This window comes from Dermacentor silvarum, chromosome 10 (assembly GCF_013339745.2).
Source record: "Dermacentor silvarum isolate Dsil-2018 chromosome 10, BIME_Dsil_1.4, whole genome shotgun sequence".
NCBI classification, from domain to species: Eukaryota; Metazoa; Arthropoda; class Arachnida; order Ixodida; family Ixodidae; genus Dermacentor; species Dermacentor silvarum.
In genome coordinates this window covers 127,042,412-127,066,300 of record NC_051163.1, presented here as the reverse complement: position 1 = coordinate 127,066,300, position 23,889 = coordinate 127,042,412, and the positions used below count along the sequence as shown (strand labels likewise).

Below are 23,889 nucleotides of genomic sequence, written 5' to 3'. Positions count from 1 at the left end.
CACTGGTTCGTAACCCAGAAAGTTTGGCACTTTCAAGCCGTCGAAAGCCACGATGACTGTTCCCGTGTTCTTAATCCTCTTGGCACCCAACGCCAGGGGGTTCCTTTCGTTAACGATGTTCCTCTCTAGGGCCCCCGGACCGTCGCCCAACGAAATGCCCCTTGTCACTCCCTTGCACGTAGAATGCGTAGCCGCCTCGTATGCGTTGACTTCGTAGGGCTTGTTTGCCACTTTGATCGCCTTGATTCTTGTGTACCTCGTTGCATGCTCTCAATCCGGAGTGCTGACTACCACGATGTTCTGCTGCAAGCCCGGGCAGATGACGTAGGCTACAGCCATGGCATCCTCGATCCCTGCCGCCTTCATTATTGCTCTGCCAACGGTCGTTGCTCGGACCCTGGCTACGGCCAGCCCGCCCCTGGGACGAATTATGATCTTGGCGTCTTCTTTGGGGAGCGGGGGCATTCGCCCGGCCTTGATTAACTGTCTCTTTACTCTATCTCCACTTTTCCGCACTCCGGCAGACACCTCAGCCTTAGGTCTAACACTTTCCATCTTGGTCACCAAGCTCCTGGCACGGGTATCCTTGTTGGCCGGGCGCCTAACCACGGTCGTCTGCCAGCCCATATCTTCCGTAAACAGCTCCGGGGGTATATCTTCCCCCACAACACTCACTTCCATTTCGTCTAGAGTAATCCGGAACCCCTTCCTCGGTAGCAGGTGGCCACCCAGAGCGGCGCCGCTCCGGGGTTAGGCCTAGTGCCGTTAGGCTGATCACTCGATGGCGTGGTCCAGACGAGAAACACCGATAAAAAGGCGAAAATCCACCCACCTGCAAACATTCGGTGTCGGCGTAATCCTCTCGTCTTTATGCGTCCGTTGGTATAAAAAATTCACTCGGAAAACGTACGAAAAACGGCTGAATACTGTTCAAAAATCGGGAGCCGATGTTCGCCCGACCATCCTGCTCGGCGCCTTCCTAGGTGGTCAAAATTAATCAGGAGCCCTCTACTACGGCGAGCCTCATTAACAGAACTGGTTTTGGCACGTAAAACCCCAGAAAGAAGAAGAAGATCCGCCAGAAATATCTTTTACGAGTTTTTCCTCCGGGAATTTGGTCGCTTTGTCTTTAACGAGCAGGACGGTTGCCATGCTTTGAACTCATGGGTCAACTTTTCTAAAAGTTGGCTGCACTTGTCGCGCTTACCCTGTAATATTTCTACAGATCGGAGTCTTCTTACATGCGCACAGGGCAACTAATATAGCATTACCTTTTGCGTGTGTCTAAAAGGTGCAGTATATGTCATTGATGTGAAGTCGGGGTGTCGAAACACTCTCTATCTCCCACTGCTACGTTCAGTGCACACGCAGGGCAATCCAATAATAGCAGCTGGAGGTGACTAGACGGTGACCTTGAAAGTAGATTGCACTAAAAGCTAAGGAGAAACCCTTACCGGCAATCATTCCTTCAACTGTGTTTATTTATGGTGCATAATTACGTAGTAAGGCAATATCGGTTGCCGCAAATGCTCTTCTTCCCGACTCAGCGTCTTCACTCGACGCAGCGTCTTTAGTTACATAAAGTGAGGTCGATGCTCAATTACTTGAAAGCCTGTTAGCCACTTACGCACAAAAGTTCTCATAGTAGCCTCCTGTATGTGCAGGAAAGCACGCAAGGCTTCGCTGAAGATGTGACCATCGAGGACCGCGTCGTCAAATCTACAGTTCAAGACCTCGAGATTCCGGACGGAGACTTTGCTGCTTTTCTCCTAAATGTGTGGAATAAGGAGCCCGACGCAACGGCGCTTGTGGGTTCAAAATGTTTTGCGTATGGTCTTTATTGTAGCGGCAAATGAACTATTGTGAAATTGCCTATCAAGTTGAAGTTTATTCATCAGCGATGTCAGTTTTGCACAGAAGTGCATACGAAATTTGTACTACACAGGGAGCCCCAAAGTTAGAAGCTGTCAGGGGGGACTTTCCTATATTAACAAAAAAAAAAAACACGAGATGTACATCAAGCAGTGGCTACGGTAACTTTACAGACAGAAAGTAAAGAACAGTGCTAAAACCAAGACAATATAAAGCCGTTTAGTGAGAGAAAAATGGCATGAATCATGTTTTTTGCCATCTAAAAAAACGCTTACGAAAGGTTATATCCTATTTTGTCGGTGCTCAAAACGTTGTTAAATGCAATCCACCTGCCTTGCTGCCAGTATTCCTTGACTATGGAGAGAAGCTACCGCAGCCTGTAGCGGCGTACACGTTACCAACTACAATGATGAAATAGTTGTGCTCCCAGTGTGAACCAACTGCGGCACTGTACGTTCACTGACAGGGCGCGAGTGTTGTCATTACATTACATTTTTATTTTTAATTTATTCACAATTACCTGCGGTGCTAAGAAGGCATTATAGGATAGGAGGTCACGCTTTATATTGAAATTGAAGAAAAGGGAAGCGAGCGTAAAGCAAATAAATACAAACAAACCAACGTAAAGTAAACAAAAAATCTGTGAACAGCAATAATTCTACTGGGATAGCAATGCACGTAGCACACTCTCAGAATCGGGATAGGTAAACGTTTTAGTCAAATTGTTCCATGTAGAACTTACATGTGAAAAAAAAACAAGTATGTAAACCCACTGATGTGGCACTGTATTTCACAGACCGTCCAGGCATGATCTCGTCGGCAAGAGAATAATGTGCACGCAGCATGTAGTGCTTTTTCTTATCCCGATCTTTTCAAGGTTTATTTTGCACAGAACCAGCAATGTTTCCCTGAGTCATCACTCGCTCAAAGGCGTTCAGCCTAGAAAAGCTTTTATAGATGCAACACCGCGACAAAAATATTCGCTTGAAACAAACCTGGCAGTTCTAGCTTGAACACGTTCAAGCAAATCGCGTAAATTTGCAGAATGAAAGCCCCAGACCAGACAAGCGTACTCCAGTATAGATCGGACGTTAGTAAGCTAAAGCACATTTTTCACGGCAACTGGTGCTTTGCGGAAGTTTCGTTTCTTATAATTCACCGTCCTATTTGCCTTGAGGGATACGTATTCAGTTTGCGTGTTCCAGGTGAGGTTGGAAGAAAAATGCACACCGGGATACCCGTAAACTGAAACCCTAGTGTCACTCGATCGTAACTGTAGGTAGCTATAATTGCGGAACGGTTGCGCGTCAATTGAACATATTAACATTTGGTGGCGTTCAAATATATGTACACTTTTCACACCACTCACAAATGCGGTTGAAGTCGTCGTGCAGAACTTCGTTGTTACATTATGCAATAAGCGGTAAGTTAGGCTGGCTAGCGTCTTTCTAAGATGTAAGTACAGCGTAACGAATGCTTACAGACGACGTCAATAAAAATATTTCGAAAGGCATTATCTAACATTGCATAATTAGAAAATATAAATATGTTATTTCATGTATTTTGTTTGCTGTACTTGTAAACTATTAAGGAAGACATTAGTAAGCCAGCAAACACTGCATAAATAGGAATTATTAAGATGTTAATTTGTTTGCTTTATTAGTCATGCTTGCAAACTAATAAGAGAGATATTACCTAACAGCTTTCGTGTATACTTTAATTCTAGTATTCCATTGTTACGCTTCCCGTTTCACCGCTCACCACTGTAATGTCCTCTGAACTTGAGGATAACATAAACGAGAGAAATTGCTAGTTTATTCTTGGCTCTCATAAGCATTCGAATAAATAATAAAGGGACGCCATTTTCTTAAGCCTACAAGAAAGTTATAAGCAAAATATATACATAATTTACTCAAGGGTGAACTCATTAGAACGCTTGATGCAGATTGATGCGGCCACCGGGCATCGCTACACCGGAATGGAAATCGTGGATGCTTGCGAGCGTATTGCCGCTGGATTCCAAGCTATCGGCCTCGAACCAGGAGACACAGTAGCATTTGCGTCCGTCAACAGCATCGACCTGGTGATGGCGTTCATCGCTGCCATCTTCGCCGGCGCAAAGATCACCTGCGTGAAGACCGCGTTTAATGAGAGTGAGTAAACACTGATCACAGCTCTGGCATTTGATGTATTAATTGCCCCTTATGTTCCTGTCACAAGATTCGTCTGAATCGTTTATCACATTTCCCTCAAATATTATAGGATGAGCTTCGTAGGACCGAAAGCATGACGACCTGGTAGGAGAAGCCGCACGTTCTTTTTGTTTAGCACCTCAATTATTGCTGTATAAAAATGTCCCTACTTGGTAGGAGAAACCGCGCCTTCTTTTTGTATAGCACCTCCATTAATGCTGTATAAAAATGTCCCTACATGATAGGAGAAACCGCACCTTCTTTTTGTGTAGCACCTCCATTATTGCTGTATAAAAAAGTTCCTACATAGCCAGCGCAATCTGTGCCAATAACTCTCCGGGTAATGTAAAAGAAACGAGTGCGAAAACCTAGACAGCAAAAAGCAAAACAGGAAACTAAACAGCAAGAAGAACATAGGAGAATGCATGTCCTGCTTTGCTCTATGTTTTTTTTTTTTTTTCGCCATGAAGCCTACCAAAAAATTCAAATTCAAGTAATCCTTAAATGCTCGTGTTAGCACCATTTGTGATTGAAACATCCCTTCTTTAAAGAAAATTATGAGGTTGAACTATCGCCTCGTTAAGTACAGTCTAATGAAAAATCAACAGTTGAAACCAGTAAACATTACCTGCCAATATTTTTCACTCTGGGAATACGCGTATTCTGTTACTACTTTTATAGTTTGCAAATATTATTTTGTGCAACCGCACAAAAGAAGTAGTTCGTTTTGCTGCTCTAAAAATCTGGAAAACTTACGACTAGCTGTAATGAAAACTGCACCAACATTATCTGCATACGAGATCTGACTGAGAGGAAACATTAGAAGTATTAAAGTTGAAATTTGAGTTGGTGTGTATTTCTATTGAGTGGGTACTCATTCTATGCAAGTTTTTCTGCTAACTTACAATGAGCATGTCACGTTGTTTGTGATCAATAACATATAACTAATATAGAACTATGTGACTAATAACGTATAACATGTTACATTGTTTTTGTAGCCTTATAGTTAAAATTGGTGCTTCTTTATATCCATGTAGTCTTATGTTAAAGAACCCCAGGTGGTGAAAATTAATCCGAATCCCTCCACTACGGTATGCCTCATAATCAGAACTGGTTTTGGCACCTAAGACCCCAGAAAGACGAAGAAAGAAGTCTTATGTACCTTATAAGAAGAGATCACCGCTGCAGTCTTAAAGTCTGGGACTTGCTTCAAGACAACACATGAAAGTGAAAGTACCCTTCAAGAAAAACAGTAACTGAAACTGGAATCAGCGCTGAGGGCTATCACTCTTACACATCACAGCAGCAACGTTATATTTCGCATTATGATTTTGAACTCCTTGTTAATGGGTAGTATATTTCTTAGAATGCATGAAATAACATCCACACAGAAAACAATGCAGCTACAGATTTGATTCCTTCTACTCTGCCACCCACCGTTACTCTCCTCTTTTTATTGCGATAGCAATTATATGGACACTCCAAGCGGATTTCTGCCGTCGGCGTCGTCGCCGTGAGGTTCCGTATAGAGTCCAACGGCGATCAAATCGTCGCCGCTCGCCGTATGCTTTATGTGCGAGTGAAAGCGCGCGTCCGTGGCGCGCTTTCACGGGGAGCGAACGCACGGCAGAGAGCAAACGCGACCTATTCTATCGCGCGAAAGGCCGTGGGGGGAATCGGATGGAGGGAGGGGAGGCGACGTTTAGCTGCGGCACCAAATGCGTATTTGTATAAAAAAGTTGTCGCAGTTTCACCTGAAAGGCGAAGCATCAATTGCGATAGCAAATTTGTAGAGAGCTATACGGAGTAATGATATTGTGGGCGTTTATTACGCACGTCTTCTTCATCTGTATATTATCATCATCATTCTACGTTGCGCGATCCTCATCTTCAGTTATGTGTGATCATCATCATCGGGTGTGTGCTTTTGCTGGTTCGCTGCCGAGTACTCGGGCCGAATAAACGTCGTGCCAATAGAGACGCCATAAGTGGTGGAGTTGCTCTTCGATCCTCAGTCCTCTGCCCGCTCAGTCTATACCCCCTGGAGCTACGTTCAGGCCGCCGCTTGGGCCCACTGTCCGCTAGCATGTCTGAGGACGCACCACCTTCCACTTCTACCGCTACCGTTCTGACACCACCAGCCACCCCTTACATCCTCAGCAGCCACCAGCGTGACCCCCATCTCTTCGCTGGTCTTCGTGAAGAAGATGTGGAGGACTGGCTCGACGACTACGAGCGAGTCAGTTCCGCTAATCGTTGGGACGACCTTAACAAGCTCCGCCACGTCTCCTTCTACCTGGCGGGTGTGGCGAAGACATGGTTCTTCAACCACGAGATCGACTTTACTGACTGGGCTGCCTTCAAGCAGCGGCTGCGCCAAGTATTTGGTACACCGGCCGTTCGTTCTACCATCGCAAAGAAAACCCTCGATACTCGCCAACAACAGCCAGGCGAGTTTTACACATCATACATAGAGGATGTTCTTGCGCTTTGCCGCCGTATGAGTTCATCTATGCCAGAGTCAGACAAAGTGCGCCACATTCTGAAAGGCATTAGATCAGTCGCCTTCAATGCCCTTGCCATTAAGAACCCCGCTACAATCGCTGACGTTGTTACAACGTGTCAGCGCCTGGACGAACTCGAGTCTGTTCGCCTTCAGCCGGACGTTGGTGACTATTCTTCTACGGCGGACCCACATCTGCGTGTCGTGATACGAGCAATGATACGCGAAGAATTACAGTCAATGGGCTTGTCGTCACCATCCGTGTGCCCCAGCGCGCCTTCTAGCGCAGCCTTGCGTGACATCATCAGGGATGAACTGGCGTCCTTGACCTGCTCCACGCACGTGCAACCCTCCGTCTCTCGTCCCTGCCAACGTACGCGGAAGTTGCTGCCACGCCTCCAGGCAACGTCAACTCCACGGTGCCGCTGCGCACGTACGCGTCGGTTGCTGCCGCGCCTCCAGTAAACATTTCGACGATGCCGCCCGAGCTTTCATCAGCCCATTTGACTGCACTGACTCCCGGATCACCTAGCCCCCTGTACTATCCGCCATGGCGTCCGTCACGTCCCACGTGCTATTACTGCGGCTATCGCGGCCATATTTCACGTTTCTGCCGCAAGCGCCAGCAGGACGAGCGTCGGGGATACGACATCTCCGAACGCAACTTTTCCGGTGGAGTCTCTTCCCAACGCCGGCGTTTCTCTTCACCTCCGCTCCGCTCTACTTCTCCGCCCGAATCGACTGAAGACCGAAGCACTTACCGTTCAGCCAAACGCCGGTCCCCTTCGCCGTTCCGCCGCTCCACGTCACCACTACGGCCCGTCTCCCTCAACTCTAACATTCGTCCGGAAAACTAAGCGATGCAGTTTTTGGAGGACAAACTGCATACGACACCAGGACTGATATTCCTCCAGCGCGCCCGTCCAATATGCTCTCGGTGTTTGTCCAAGGAGTGCCCGTCGATGCTTTGGTGGACACAGGTGCGACAACTTCTGTTATTCACGCTGATTTATGTTCCCGTCTCAGAAAAGTCACGACGCCATACGATGGACCGACCCTAGTTGCAGCCCAAGGAGACCCTGTTCGACCTTCCGCTCTTTGCACTGCCCGTGTCCTGATCGATGATATCCTGCACCATATACAATTAGCTGTGCTGTCCCCGTGCGCTCATCAACTTATTTTAGGGTGGGATTTTCTCTCTTCTGCTTCCGCGGCTATTTGTTGTGGCCAACGTGTCGTCCATCTTACGGACACTGACTACTTACTTGGGGAAGACAGGTACACGCCGTTGCGCCTGCTCGCTGCGGAAGATACCGAACTGCCTCCCGGCCGACAGCGCATTATTACCATTATGTCGACCGATATCGACCATGGTGACGTCTTGGTCTTGCCCTCTTCCCGTTGCCTTCATAAAGGCATCGCTTTTGCGCCAGGTGTGGTTCGATTTTACAATGGCTCGGCGCTTGTCACCGCCACGAACGCGACATCGGAGAAAATTCTCCTTCCGCAAAGCACCACAGTGGCTTGCGCGGCCGACCCAGGGCCTGTATGCGTCGTGCCCCTTACGACTATGTCTTCCAAAGACCCTTCTACTTGTGCTACTGCTTCTCCCTCCGCCCTTACTGCAGCCATCAGCAGTGACTTGCCACCTTCACATATGCAGCAGCTGCTTGCTTTGTTGAACAAACACGCAAATTTATTTGATGTCCATTCGTCGACTCTGGGCCAAACCACAGCGGCAGCGCATCGCATTCAGACAGACGAAGCGTCGATAGTGCGCCGACGCCCGTACCGCGTGTCCATAGCCGAGCGGAAAATCATAGAAGAAAATGTCGCGGACATGTTACAACAGAAGGTCATCCGGCCCTCAGCTAGCCCTTGGTCATCTCCGGTTGTTTTGGTGCGAAAAAAAGACGGTTCCGTGAGTTTTTGCGTCGATTACCGGGCCCTCAATAAGATCACTCGAAAGGACGTATACCCTATGCCTCGCATTGACGACGCCCTTGATTCACTACAAGGTGCAGAATACTTTTCGAGCCTCGATCTGCGTTCTGGCTATTGGCAAATTCCCATGCACGAAGACGATAAAGAAAAACAGCGTTTGCCACCCCTGATGGACTTTACGAATTCAACGTCATGCCTTTCGGGCTATGCAATGCACCTGCGACTTTTGAACGCATGATTGATACCGTGCTGCGTGGCCTGAAATGGAAAACTTGCCTCTGCTACCTGGATGACATTGTCGTCTTTTCATCCACGTTTCCTCAGCACCTGCAACGCTTAGATGAAATTCTGACGTGCCTTGCCGACGCTGGTCTTCAGCTCAACACGAAGAAATGCCATTTCGCCAGCAGATCTATTAAGGTCCTGGGGCATGTCGTGAGCAAGGAGGGCATACGTCCTGACCCTGACAAGATTGCTGCGGTCCTTCGCTTCCCTCGCCCAGAAAAGCCTAAAGACTTGTGAAGCTTCCTTGGCCTCGCTTCTTATTTCCGTCGCTTTATACGGAACTTTGCGTCCATCGCTGCGCCACTACACAAAAAAAACTGCGACAACGTTTTAAAAAAGTTGTCGCAGTTTCACCTAAAAGGCGAAGCATCAATTGCGATAGCCAATTTGTAGAGAGCTATACAGAGTAATGATATTAGCTTTATCAGCTGTATAAACTTGGACATGCAGCAGCACCGGCAACACGCAGAACTGCTGTCAACGCCGTCGGCGTTTTGCCCCCGTTCGCTCAAAATGCGTGCGGTGTTGGTGACTGTTGCCGGAGCATCTTATATAAATAGGCACTTGGTGCCGCAGTTAAACGTCGCCTCCCTTCTCTCCCCCTCCCCCTCCCGCCCTCCCCCACGGCCTCTCGCGCGTCGGAAGAAGGCGCGTTTGCTCTACATATATGGTGATTGCAAAGGAGGAAAGAGACGCTTAATTCTGCAGCCCTTAAGGGAGCACGGCGCAGAACGCGCGTTTGTTCTCCGCCGTGCGTTCACTCCCCGTGAAAGCGCGCGCCCCTCGCGCCCTTTCACTCGCACATACAGCGTTCGGCGCGCGGCGACGCTTTCATCTCCATTGACGTCGTACGGAACCTCACGGCGACGGCGACGCCGACGGCAGAAATCTGCTTTTGAGTGTCCATATAATTGCTATCGCAATAAAGGTCACCTCGATGCCACTCAGAGACCTAATCACTAGTCAGTGGGCATAACACGGCCCACTACAGCTATCAGAAAGGAGCGATTGTAAGCATGTGCCCTAAACCATAGAGGTTCATACAATAATCACTAGAGTAAATTCTGGCGCTACTGTCTACAGGAGCTGCAATGGGGGCGGTCTAGTCAGCATGAGAATGACATGGGACATACATGGATTTACGTAAACTTCGTCCTTCTGGCTGAAAACGGTTTCGTGATTTTGTAAACTCGTATTTTCACCGAAGGACTGCGTAAGAAATATTTCAATAAACACGATCAAAATTTTCCAATGGCAGGATTTCAACACAGGACCTCTAGCCAGAAGACCGACATTGAAACCACTACGTCACAGACGCATGCGTCGACAAGCGACATAAAACGCCCTTATTTATCGCGGGCAAGCCAGTGCCTTGAGACGGTTGGCGCGTTTCGATTTCGGCACCTCGGCAAGCAGAACTGTTGCAACTAGTAGCGATTGTGCGTGTTCGCAGCATCATCTGCACTTCGAAGATTGCTCTGAAATTTAGGGTAAGGAAGCCATATAAGGCGTTATAAACAAAACCACAAGAATGTCCTAATCCACAAGCACGAAAATAAGACAAATCCATGTACTTTCCATCATTCCCATGGTGGCTGAACAATTGATGCGCTGGAGTTCCGTCCAGTAATTATTGTAGGAAATTCTATGCCTGACACTGAGCTGCACTAGCTGCTGGACAAGACAGTAGTTCTATTGAACAAGAAGAAAAAAGTTACGTTACATAAAGACATGGTAAGTTAAAAATGTCACAGTTTCGCCCTAAGGGCGAAGCAATGAATGCGATAGCAACACAGCAATGTCATACGAAGTAAGGTGAGCGGCTTTGGTAGCAACAACACGCAGAACTGTTGTCGACGCCATCGGCGTTTTGCCCGCGTTAGCTCAAAATGCGTGCGGCGTTGGTGACTGTTGCTGGAGCCTCTGATATAAATAGGCACTTGGTGCCGCAGCTAAACGTCGCCTCCCTTCCCTCCCCCTCCCCCACGGCCTCTCGCGCGTCCGAAGAAGGCGCGTTTGCTCTACATATATGGTGATTGTAAAGGAGAAAAGAGACGCCTACTTCTGCAGCCCTTAAGCGAGCACGGCGCAGAACGCGCGTTTGTTCTCCGCCGTGCGTTCACTCCCCGTGAAAGACGCGCCCCTCGCGCCCTTTCACTCGCACATACAGCGTTCGGCGCGCGGCGACGATTTCATCTCCAAATGACGTCATACGGAACCTCACGGCGACGGCGACGGCGACGGCGACGGCGACGCCGACGGCGACGGCGACGCCGACGGCAGAAATCTGCTTTTGAGTGTCCATATAATTGCTATCGCAATAAAAAATGCCGGCTCTCCCGTGATCGAGAGTAGATGTAAGCATGGACTCACTACCATATGGCGTTTTTTGCTGCCTGTGGTGCCGCTGCCTTCAACCGCTTTCCTTCTTCCAACAGTGTAACGCGCTCAGCGTCTGTCACTACTTTTTCTTCTTGTGGCACACCACTCACGACTCACGGAACGGTGGTGTCCAAAAGAGCACAGGCAACCTATCTGCCTGTTGAACGTCGCTATTGGAAATGACAAATAAAACTTCGGCGTACTAAAGGTTATAGCTTGAGTGATATTGTGAACAAACATTAGGAGGAAATCTGAAGCACTGTTTTTTCTAACTTGTTTGTGAAGTATCTAACGTATTTAATCCTGTCCTGTATAAAGGGTTGGGGGCCACAGACCACTTTTTCCTAACTTTTGACTGGTTGCCCGTATCTCGCTTTTTTTCTCGAAACGATGCGAGAATGTTCTCGTTTTAGTGCCAGGATAACGGCTCTGGCTCTGGGCCCTTGAAGGTCGCCGACAACGGGAGCTAAAAATTGATGTGGTTTAGCTTTGGTTAACCCTGGTTGATAGCGAAAGCTTCACTGCCCTAGCTAGGCCCATTGTCGAGCTGTGGCCGAGGTATGGTTTCGCCCAACTCTACTCGGGCAACGGCAGCAATGTCTCCTTTTAGGGCTCCATAAAGGCCGAAATATAGATTGACGTAGCGTGAACGCGCGCCCATGTTATGCCATGTTGGCGAGAACAACAGCGGCTATAGTTCGACCGATGGTTCGATGCACTGGCGCCGCCAACGTAACCGGACGCGCGGCCAATGTGCTCCAACGCGTCCTGCGTCTACGTAACCGGACGCCCGGCCAATGCGCTCTGACGCGCCCGGCGTCTGATGAAGCTCGCCCGCGTGCCGATGGCCTATACACGGGCCATAATGCTCTCTTGTGGTTTGACCTCTAGCTCTCAAGGTGAAAACTCTTGAGTCGCCGACGGCTGCCCGAGGTAGCGTAATGAAGCTCTCGCTTCAAAACACTTTCGTGTTAAAGCAAGTACCACCTTCGACATCACAACAGCTTCTTTCTGGATCCATTAGAAGCGAACACTTGTATCAGGGGCGTAGCCAGGGGGGGGGGGGGGGGGTAGGAGGCTGGTGGGCTTCAGGCCCTCCACCCCCCCCCCCAAAAAAAAAGAAACATTTTTTTTCGCGCTGGCATGCACCGCTGACCAAAACTACCACCGACGCCAGGAATCAGTCTGGATTTTTCGACAATGTCTTTTTCACGCTCGAAAAGACATTTCGGCATGAAACTTACGAACTCGGGCCGGATTTCGTGGCAACGCCCTTGCACCTGGAGTCACGTAAAGCAAGGAGCCAAATCCGAGCACAAACTTTCAAGGGCTTTTCGATAGCGAGCGGGCGCGTTGCGGCATCTTGTCGCGGCCGCGGAATCTACGGAACGCATGGATTTCAACTACGAAACTTTATGGGTATAAAGTTCGAATAAACTTTTGGCGTGAAAGGTGCACTGACATTTCCAAAGGCGTACTTTAACAGATTTTCAATTCTGGAACCTTATGGGGTTTGTGTTCTTATAAAATTGGGCCAACATGCGCGAACTGGAGCCCTCGTGTTCTAGCCTTTCCAGAAATTGAAGCACGCGCTCGCAATCTTCCGCACACACGAAAATACTAAATATCACCATGACTATCAGCTAGCAGCTGATTATTTACTCCAAACGTTTTCAGGAAGCGTGCCCAGTGTGATCGATCAGCTGGACCAGGGCAGGTGAAGAATATCAGAAAACAGAAGAAAGTAAACGGCTTCTTATTGAGGATTTTTTTTTCTTTTGCGGGCGACAAGGTCTGGCTCTCCGTGGCCAGACCTTCAGTGGCCCTGTGGATTTAAGCATAGCCCCCCCCCCCCGTGAAAATACAGGTATTTTTAGAGCGCTTATTCGCACGCGAGCAGATTGTGGAGATACATATATCTGAAGAACCATTTGGAAAGTTGCCCCTGTAATGCCTCGTATTTAAGCCCAGTTGCACAAAACCAAATTATAGAAATTTGTGGTGAAATTATCAAAGAAAGCCTAGATGCAAAAGCAGGCTGCTTCTCCACACTTCCTGACGAAACGACGGACATTGCTGGAATCAAACATCCTACTGTTTGGGCAAGGTACCTAAACAAATATGCCAACGACATCGAGAGAGTGTTTTAGGTTTTAGCACCGGATTCTCTCATCTCTCGTTACGACTTCAGATTTTATGTAAATGTGTAAATACTGCTGCAGATTCTAGTCACCCTTCCAGTCACCACTGCCAGAGCAGAGAGAATATTTTTTATTAAGTTTACTAAAAAAACTACTTGCGCTCTACAATGTCTGTGGAATGCATGGTTAGGCTGGCGCTTCAATACACCCCCAAAGACGTCGGCATCAACGTGTCCGAAGTCATTGATCGCTTCGCTCAACTTCGCTGCCGAGAGAAGTTTGTCCTTTACATAGCGAAGCAGCAAAAATTAATGTAAGTAAAAAGATCTGTTCCTTCAGGTCCATAAGCTCTTAATTATAAAAACGTATGACTGTTCATTGGCTGTTAAAACCGCAGAAATTTTCGCCGTTTATTCTAGCAGTGAGCATCATGATCAAAATTATGCGAATACGAAAATTACGAGGACATAAATAACCAATTTTGACCGACCTTGCTCATTGAAAGCTCAGCCCACGTGGCGTTTGTCAAAAACACACTCGGATATTGGGTAGTTCAACTTGCCGCACCATCTGTGGCTTTCGTTTGTCGTTTTCTTTCCTTTTTAGCTACCTGCTTTTATTTATTTTTTGAAATGAAGCAATACCCTCCTTTAATTTTGCGTGCACAAGAATTGTTGGCGCTGTGCAGGCAGTTAAATTACACATTATTGTACTGATTTCTGCATTATTCCTCTATTATTCTACACATATGGTACTGTCGCGACCGCCGCATGGCCGGAGTACAGTATCACGATTTATGTGATCGTAGTTTTGTTCTTGCCTGGATCATCTGTCTTTCTGTGCGCAAAGTTTACTATCTGTGACTGCGCAACATGTTTATTTGTCTTGTTTGACGCATTATACACAGTGACGTTTGCTTAAATACGTAGATTTATTGGAGACATATACGTATCTTTAAATGTCTCGTTGCGAGGTTTTGTGTATAGAAGGAGTGAACTTTGTTTCCAGCGACTCTTTCTTGCCCTTTAGCGAGTTGTATCTTCGCGTTTGTATATAATGTATATTTTGTAGAACTCCTGTTTTTTATGTGTACTCTCTATTGAGACTATAATTTCGGTGCAATTACTCGCAATACACGACCGGTAACAGCTGCTGCTGCGCAATACATATATTGCAACGAAGGGCAGCGTCATTGAGGTTTTTCCCTGGTCATTTCATATGTACAAAAATGTAAACAGGGTTCTTGAATGACAAAGATTCATCAAAAAATTTGTCCTCAACTTATTCATTTCATGGCCTTAACGTGTTTCATATCAGCTGCATGCACTACCTTGACGGTTTTGAACTGATGTAGTTCTAAAGTTCGTGTGATACTTTCTTTACTTATTAAATAGACAAAAAAACGCGGACGCATTGATATCAGTTAGTTCTGCCACAATTTTTTGGGCATACGAATATATTCTTTTTTGAAAAAAAAACACATATTTTACTTGACAGTGCATAGCGTTCAATAATTCTTTTGCAGCAACTAATATACAATGGCATTGGCAATGCAGTTAGTATTCACGCATTTGATCCCTCGACAAATTCCATAAGGAGGAGGCCGCGCTGCAACCTGAGCCCCCCCCCCCCGGACAAAATTTCTGGCTACGCCACTGACTTGTACAGCACAGGTTGAGGCGTACATTTATATTGCTTTAAGACGTTAGCCTCAAAGATATGAAGCAAGGTTAAGGTACTTAAAAGCTCAGTCTGCATATTGAACTTGTCCGCAACACTAGCTTGATATAGTTGGAAAACACGCAAGTTAACCAGAACAATCATGGAGGCCTTATAAACGCGCCCTAATGCTCCCTTGTGGTTTGACCTCTAGCTCTCAAGGTGAAAGCTGTTGAGTCGCGGACGGCTGCCCGAGGTAGCGTAATGAAGCTTTCGCTTCAAAAGCATCTCGTGCTTTAAAAAGGTCAAATTAAAACGGCTAACAAAATGTATTCCCCAAAGCATTCCAGAAGCACCATACCTACCTTCAGGCAAGCTTGTTGCTCTGGATTCCTTTTTACTGCGATAGCAATTATACGAACACTCGAGGCACGTTCGCCATTGCCGCCGCCATCGAAGTTGTCGTGTTGTCCCGCTTTTGACAGTGCATGTGCCGCTCGTGTGGTGACTGTCTCTAGAGACGCATAGTGCGTCTCGGTGCAAAAACGACGAGGCAAGCGGGACGTACTATCGACCAAGTAAGTTTACGGACCAAGAGATCTGACAAAAAGCTGAATATCTCCACAGCATCAACACGCAGCCTCGTATTCCCATTTCAAGCCTCTACTGGTATATGCGAATAACATTGTGATGTACGGTTATACTGGCTACTTTTAAAGGCTGCTCGGATATTTAGCGTTTTCTGAGATCCCATGGTCCGTAAACTTTTTAGGTCATTAGTACATACTGGGAACGGGGTGTTAATTCGGCTTTCTGACGGAGCCAAGGCGCCGTTTTGCCTTGTGCCTCCGGCATACTGCAGGGACAATAGCTTTCCTTCTGAGCTACTGTGTACGTTGCTGGTATGAGCGTAACGGAATGTAAGCGTAAGATTATCAAAAAATACTGAGCCCTCCCGCTAGTTGAAGATGGAGGACCAGCGATGTTAGTTTTGTTTGTATATATATATATATATATATATATATATATATATATATATATTGGTTATGTGAAATAGTAGAAAAGACACAACATATAACTTTGTCGGTTCGCCGCTCGCCGTATGTTTAACGTGTGAGTGAAAGCGAGTTTAGGCGGCTACCTTCACCCCACCTTGCACCATCGGCCGCAGCACGTTGGGCCGCTGCGCGTTCGTCTTCTCGTCGCTTTCGCCTCCATTCGCTCTGTTGAGCGCGCCGGCGCTCTTGAAGGGGCGCTCTTCCTCTTCGGAGCGAGCGTCACGGGTCTTACCCATACCAAGTCTAAGGGGCCACTGATGACGTCGGTAGGAGAATGGCTATGTCAAGAGAGAATGGGACACAGTTATTGGTTGCTAGAGTATTGCGTTGTATCACTGACGTTTCGACACGTATCATCATAGGCTAGCGTTTGGGCAACAGCGTTCATCGCTCCGGGGCATTGTTTTTGTCTCTTTGGGTCCCACGTGTGACAAGGGTAGTTCAAGGGCGCGTTACAGGTCGCCGATCCCAGTGGGATATGTGCCATTGAGCTTGGACCCTTTCGGCACTATCACTAGGATCGGCCGACGTTTTCCTAATTGTTGCTGTACGCGTCGTTTTGTCCGCGGACGCGATCCGCCAGAACCTAGCCATATATAGAGCCTCGCTATAACATAGTTCACTGGGTGCTCGCCGATGGCCGGTCGCATCTCGTGCCGCATTGATGTTGGACGCCTAAACAGCCACAGCGACGCTTTTCATCAAGCCAGCGTGGCGACATTTGCGCTAGCTGCAAACGCACTGCTCCTACAGTCCAGCAACAATCGCCTGCTGTGCTCCGTCGCGCCATGTCGCCACCGCGTATCGTTAAAACACCGACTAAGTAGTTCGCGCTCAATGCTAAACATGGCTTTCGCTGTCATTGCTTTGCCCTTCGGATAAAACTGCCAAACCTTTTATTTGCTTGTTATTAAGATATCGTCACGCTGTCGTTCCAGCATCGAATAGGACACCGTCAAAAGCGTAACTTAAGCAAGTTACCGCTTTATTGGGCCAACGAATTCTTACATGACTCAATGAACTTTAAAGCGTAATCACTGGTGCTCCAGTGAGTTCCAGAATGTACACACTGTCCTCTTAGTACACGCAATTTGATTTCACAAGGCCCGGCGACAACCTTAAGAACAGGTAAAAGAACATTCTAGAAACTTCCTATACAGATGGGCGTGTCTTGCACTAGGCGACAATTTTTAACATCTGTTGGCCGGTGAAAGATGGTCACCGGGCAAAATAAATAAGTACGTACACAGGTAACTAAGCAGTGGCCTGACGAACGAACGCCTTAGGTCATCAGATTGTATCTTGGACCATGTTTCTTTTTGTTTTGATTTGTCGTTGCACCACGTGGCTAACGTTGTCTGGGATATACGGTATGCACTGCCTTGGATGATCAGGCTAGAGGCATATGAGCTCTGCCGGGATTCTGCTTGAATTTTCAGGGTAATATTTAAGCATTGGCATACTTAAAAAGAAGAATCAGCGCCGAAAAAAAATGTGTACTAGAAGCGTGACCAGGCCGATGCTGTGCGAGTTCATGCCCCGTTATCTCAGGGCATGAGCACGTTACTAAAACCATCATCAAAATCACCTTTCTATTTGTCGTTCTCGCCGCAGGGGAGATGACGCGAGTTCTCATGACGACGAAACCGAGTGTGATCTACTGCGACATGGAAAGCGCTGACAAAGTTCAAGACGTGTGCCAACACGTGCCTTCCGTCAAGGTATGCCAGATGTCTTCGCAGCGCATCCTACTTAATTTAGGCACGTAAATTAGTTTGCCAGCGATGACAGAGCACGTCGAGAGGTTAAATGACATTGGAAATGATGGAACAAAACTAACTGCTTGCTATAGGCCTCGCATAGAAACATACCCAAAGCCAATTTTGGATCTGTATGCACAAAACTGAGCCTAAAGCTCGGGAAGGTAAATCGCTTTCGTATGCTATTTCTAAACGTCTCAAACTTCTCTCATTTAGTTGTGCCTTATGAGGCCTTCTCTTTTATAGTAGTTGTATGGACCTTTTGAAGGGAACTTGGGCCCGCTCACGTGAGCATAAAATTTTATTCCGTAAGGGGGCTAGATAGCCAACTTGACTGAAAATTCAATTTTTTTAAATATCAACGCCAAAATATGACAGCATCCTTGACAAATACTTGCACCAAGTGGCATCGTCAGATGCGCACCGGGAGGTACTTAAGTATGGCGCCATGAACGTCGCTCCGCCCTGACCCTACCTTCTCCCCAAACAAGTTTGGGCAACGGGCTGTGCCGTTTACTTTGTTATTCTAGATTTAAAATGTATCAATACGTTTACTTGTATAATCGGTAACAAATATAGTGCCTGTAGTTCGCTTAGGTTTTCACTTGTTAAGTTTACACCCCAAAGGCACCATAATTGTCGCGATTGTTCCCGCGCAAGCACTTGATTTTATGTGAAGGCCCAAGAACGACGCTTGTAAGAACCGTTGGTTACAATGCAATTAGTTACAGCGATGGTAACAATGACAAAAATTCAGTGTCATTCCGCTATAAGAACATGGCTGACCAGAGAAGCTGTGTATGTGGTGATTGACCGTTGCTCCGGTGAAACGTCCCAAGTTTGCGGGATCAGAGCCACCTGGATGGTTCGTATTTCTTTCCGCCTCGCTGTCGAGGCGGGCAGCTCGCTTGCGCTTGGCGTCCGCGGCCCGCTACTCGTCGGTGGTCTCTTTCCCTCGCCGCCGCGCTCAATCACTTTTCTCCGCGAAACCCCGGTGATTTCAGTGGGCGCTACAAGGTAGCGCTACGCTTTGAAGCGATGTACGTTTCAGCCCACGCCGCAAGGTGGGGCTATGCTCCGGAGCGATGTACAACGGCACTAAACGCAAACTTCACATACAAAGGTGCACACGATTGTAGAAGAGAGACTAAGTTTTATTTTAGAGTGCGACTGCCCAATCGCGGCGCGCGTACTAGCGCGACACGCGCGTGGCCGCCGGGGCAGAAGCTACGCGACGTCATACGAAAACCCCGAATATTTCAGTGGGCGTCACAAGGTGAAGGTACGCTTTGGAGCGATGTAACTTTCAGCCGGCACCGCAAGGGGCGCGACCCTCCAGAGCGATGTCCGCTAACGCACCGACAAAAACCTACACACGATATAGGAGAGATTACAACGTATTTTTCTTAAAGACCGATACGCCAATCGCAGCGCACGTGCTAGGCTGACGCGCTCATGTGGCCGCCAGGGTGAGCTACGTCAAGTAATGAAGAAGCAAACATAAGGTCCTGCGAAAAGCGCGGCGTGGTGCAAAGTTTTGTTACGATCCCGCCATTTTTATACGCAGCCACAAGGTGGCGCAACGCGTCTGAAATTGTTGATCCACATCCATTTGTCACCGGACGCGATCTCCTGGAACCTCTCCGATTACAGCTTCGCTGTAAAATAATCCTTTTAACGCGAAAGCGTTTCTTGGCTATGTTGGCGAAAACGCGCACCCGGCTGGCGTCCGCAAAAGGCGTCAGCCAAAGCCGTGCCCGGAAAGCACGTGACCTTTCCCACCGGAATTGACGCCGGTGCCGACGCCTTCCACTGCAACACTCCACGCGCGCTCCACTTCGCCGCAGCAACCGCCAGCAGTCGCGGCGAAGGAGAGGGAAATCCCCGCAGCAGAAGGGGAAGCCCCGACTCGAAAGGGAGAAGGAAAGCGGATTTGAATAGTCGGCGCGGTAAACATGTGGCCGCAGACGTAGCATCTACAAAAGGAGCGCGCCCTCGCCCGCCGTCTCAGTTTGCCTTCAGCTTCTGTGTATGTACTGTCGCAGCAGCATGGATAGTGATTCTGCAACAAGTAGCGGCAGTTAGTCTGATGTCGAGGTTTTCGGCTTAGTGTCGACGTCGGCAGATGACTCGTCGACGAAGCGCTCCCTCGTCGAGGAGGACTCAGGGGAAGAGCGTGAATTGAAACGCGTACGCCCTACACCAATTCACCAACTACGACGAAGAAAGAAAGAAAAAAAGGTTGAAGGATCCTTAAGCATATTCGTATGAGATGAGAACGAGAAAGCTTTTTTTTTTCGGCCAGGTTGTTTAAGGAAGGGTGCTGCAATGTGGTGTTGCCTCATTCTTTGTAACACAGCTAGACAACACCAAAAAAGGCGGAAGATCAAGGCGAGTGAAATAAATAATAATTAAACGAGACCAGAAGAAAACAACCGCGAAAATTACGCAACAGGAGAATTTTACGCAAACTTGTCCGAAATTACAAGTTTAAATCACGTTTTCTCAAAACACCACTTTTGCTGAGAAAACGAACATTTCCTCTGCAACCGCTCCATTTTCCGAATAAGCTTTCTCTTGTGTGAATTGTTGAGAAATACTTGTGCCACCTACTGAAGGAAATGAAATGTTTTGTCATCAGAACTATTAAAAGCTTTGCATACGGAAATGATTTAAAATTTGTGCCCTTTGTATCTAACCTTTTTTTGACTATCCCCTTTACTCACGACATCCACGTTTGAGGACGCGTCCTATTTTTCCCATTTTTGTACGGCGGTAGCAAGGAGTAGAGCACAAACGTTAAGCTTAGGGTTATTGAACATTATGCTAACCTAAATTGCATCCATTTTACTTCTGAGTGATAGGTATCGTTACAGAGAACCGCTTTGGTGAAGGAACTACATTATTTTAGGTGACGATTGACATGGGGTATGTCAATCAATCAGTTTATTTCCGTCTTTCATGTACACGATACAACGAAAATAGGTGGCAAGAAAAAAAGCTGCTTTGTCGCAGCTTGACTGAGCTCTTGCCACCCGTACAGCAGCCAATATGCATGCAGGAAATGAGCATACAGAGAAGTTTTTCATTTTTCTTTTGCAGCTTTAAATGAAGATCAACCGTCTTAGAGAATGTACGAGCAGCATAATATGAAGTATTGAAAACAAAATACAAAGAGATACTACATGAGGACAGGTATAAGATATCACCATAAACATTATTCAAACGTTTTAGCATAAGTAAATCAAGAAAGATCTATTCAAGATACTAGATACTAGGAAGTACAGAAAGATCAAATATTTCCTTTTTTGTTAGTACGTGTTAGTATGTCTATATCTCCTGCATAGTATTCGTTCAATGTAAGTGGCATTCTGTGTCGAATCCTTTCTGTGCCATAATGTGTACGGGAGAAAGGAATTTCAAAAGGTGGCTTGTACCTAAAAGGGTACAACGCTATGTTTTCTTTTAAATTTGCTAGGTCTAAAAGCTTTTCAATTTTGCCAAGTTGAGCATTTTTATATATTAGTACTAATTTGTGGAGGTACATTTTGCCCGCCTTTATTATTCTATGCTTACGAAATAGAGGATCTGTATGTTCTAGAAACGAGGCGTTATGTATGCACCGCACTGCCTTTTTCTGCATTATTGTAAGTTTGTGTAGGTTTGTAAGTGTGGTGTTTCCCCAGAATGATACGCAGTAATACAAGTGGGAATTCAACAAGGCGCAATTTAAAGCCCTTTTCACATTCGCTGGAAGTATGTGGCGACAACGACTTAGCACACCAGCAGCTTTGCTTAACTTCGTTAGTAGGTTTTTTGTGTGCTCATTCCAAGACATGTGCTCCGTAAAAATGACTCCGAGTAATTTTACCGACTTTTCAATGGTGATTTCGTAAGGACCTAGGGTTATGAATCCAGTTACTGTTTCCGCAGTTCCCAGTGGACGAAACAGGACGCACTTCGTTTTTGATTCATTTTGGTTAAGCTGATTTATTTTACACCACAGGTAAAGTAGCTGACAGAAGGCCGTAGCCTTAGGTACTATTTCCTTCATATTGATGCCATCTATAAGGACTGAGCAATCGTCTGCATATATAAGGTATTGGCATTTATTATAAATTTGTACGATATCATTTATGTAAAAAAGGAAGAATATCGGTCCCCGTATACTTCCCTGAGGAACTCCCGACTCAAGGGGCATCAGCCCGAATTTCTGTTTGTTTATTTCGGCGTATTGAAGGCGAGAGTTTAAATAGCTTTGGATTAGTTGCAAGGCCGTTCCTCTAAAACCATAGCGTTCTAATTTATCCAGTAGTATTTGATGGTTGACTCGATCAAAGGCCTTGCTGAAGTCTAAGAAGATACCTAATGTCATGGTCGTATTTTCGAAATGTTCCAGAATATTTCCTTTTGGACGAGAAGTGCAGTTTCAGTACAGCTATTTGTCTGCATAAAGATTTTCAGAAATGTTCTTCAGAGAAAGAAGGAAATGCCAAAAGATATAGTTTATTAGTTTCAAACACATCCAATATTTTTGTGCCAAGCTAAGCACAATATTGCAATGAATTTACTTATTACAAATAGTCTGAAAAAACATTGCCTGAAAATGTGCAACGTTAGAGGCCGTTGCAGCTGAATTCCTAGGTCGGCTATCTATGCTCTCTTAACTGTGATACTTCGGTGAGTGCTTTATATTTTACCTTTTTTAAAGCCACATCTTCAAGCCGTGAAACGCTGTACTTCTCACGACGAGTTGCAACGATGAGGTAGGAGTGACATGTATGTATGTATATATATATATATATATATATATATATATATATATATATATATATATAAACTTTATTTGGATGTGTAGGAGTAACATAGCTTCCAAAACTGATTTTAAGCAGTAAGTACCGTTCAAAACTACAACATAGGAAGGAATACAAAAACACTAATGAGCGTATGAAACAAAAAACAAACAAGAGGGAAACTTGGGATTGATAGTAACAAGACGTTTTACAATAATGGAAAAAGAAGTGACATCAACAATTCAGGCGATATTATATTTTGCAGAGCCTCACATGTAGAGTGAGACTCTGCAAAGGAATCTCACTCTTGTAGAGTGAGACTCTGTACTAGATGTAACCAGCGAAGATATTGAAGTGTCATACTATCCAAGTTAAGCTTCTCTATTTGACTAAAACCGGTATCTCATCGTTTTCGTGGAGTGCAGGCCCTGGTGACAGCTGGTGAGCGTGAAGGCATGGCGAACATCGCGAAGCTTAGGGAGACTCCTCGGAACCTTTTCAAGCGACCAGTGCCCGCTGACCCAGAGGACGTTGTCATTGTGTTCCACTCCAGTGGGTCTACCGGTTTACCTAAGGCTGGCCTCATAAGTCATCGCAACTTCATCGCAGAACTTGTGACTTTTGGGTGAGAACTCGTGCACTCAGCAAAAGATTTGTCACTGGTATGACTTTAAAAATACACGTGAGTTTGTAACATCCGCGCAGGCATGGATATTCTATGGACTTAGGGATGTCAGGGACAATGAATAAACCCGTCCCCTAGGTTTCTTTTTCCGTGCACTAGAACGTCCGAACTATTTACATCTTTTCTCAGAATGCGGTTGCCGACACTGCAAGCCAAACACAGGCAGTCACAAGACTATAGGCTGCATAGCAGAAGTAACAGCCGTAGCACATTCATACATGTAGCTTTATACGAAGGCGAATCAGAAAGTCTTCGCCCCTAATTATTTTAGCCAAATTACGGCTGTAAATGCGAAGTCAACACATCTATTCCCCGCAGTGGACCTTTCTTGGACTGGCCCGTCCTTATCTACGAGTAGCGCGGTACGGCGCTGGTTTCATTTGTTGAAGATGCCGGCAGAAAAAAACGATCGAGCAACGAAGTGCGATTCGTTTTCTATAGATCAAGGGCCGAACGCCCATTGAAATTTACAAGGAAATGCAGCCAACGTATGTCTCTCGCTATGAGAAGGTAGAACACCCGGCTTCTCATCTGAAGATCGTAAGTTCGAAACCTCCTCCAGTCCACTACATTTTCAGGCATGGAGTGGCGCCTGACAGCGGTAAAAATATCGCC

General features: G+C 46.6%; 1 protein-coding gene across 1 annotated transcript in view; it reads left to right on the top strand.

The window, feature by feature from the left end:
- The window catches only part of LOC119466640 (uncharacterized), an 89,352-nt gene that overhangs the window by 18,323 nt on the left and 47,140 nt on the right, over positions 1-23,889 (top strand). The window contains exons 2-5 of the mRNA XM_037727158.2: positions 1,665-1,808; positions 3,818-4,025; positions 17,651-17,757; positions 23,015-23,214. Coding sequence (XP_037583086.1) covers positions 1,665-1,808; positions 3,818-4,025; positions 17,651-17,757; positions 23,015-23,214 — 659 coding nt within the window. The remainder of the gene's footprint in view (positions 1-1,664; positions 1,809-3,817; positions 4,026-17,650; positions 17,758-23,014; positions 23,215-23,889) is intronic.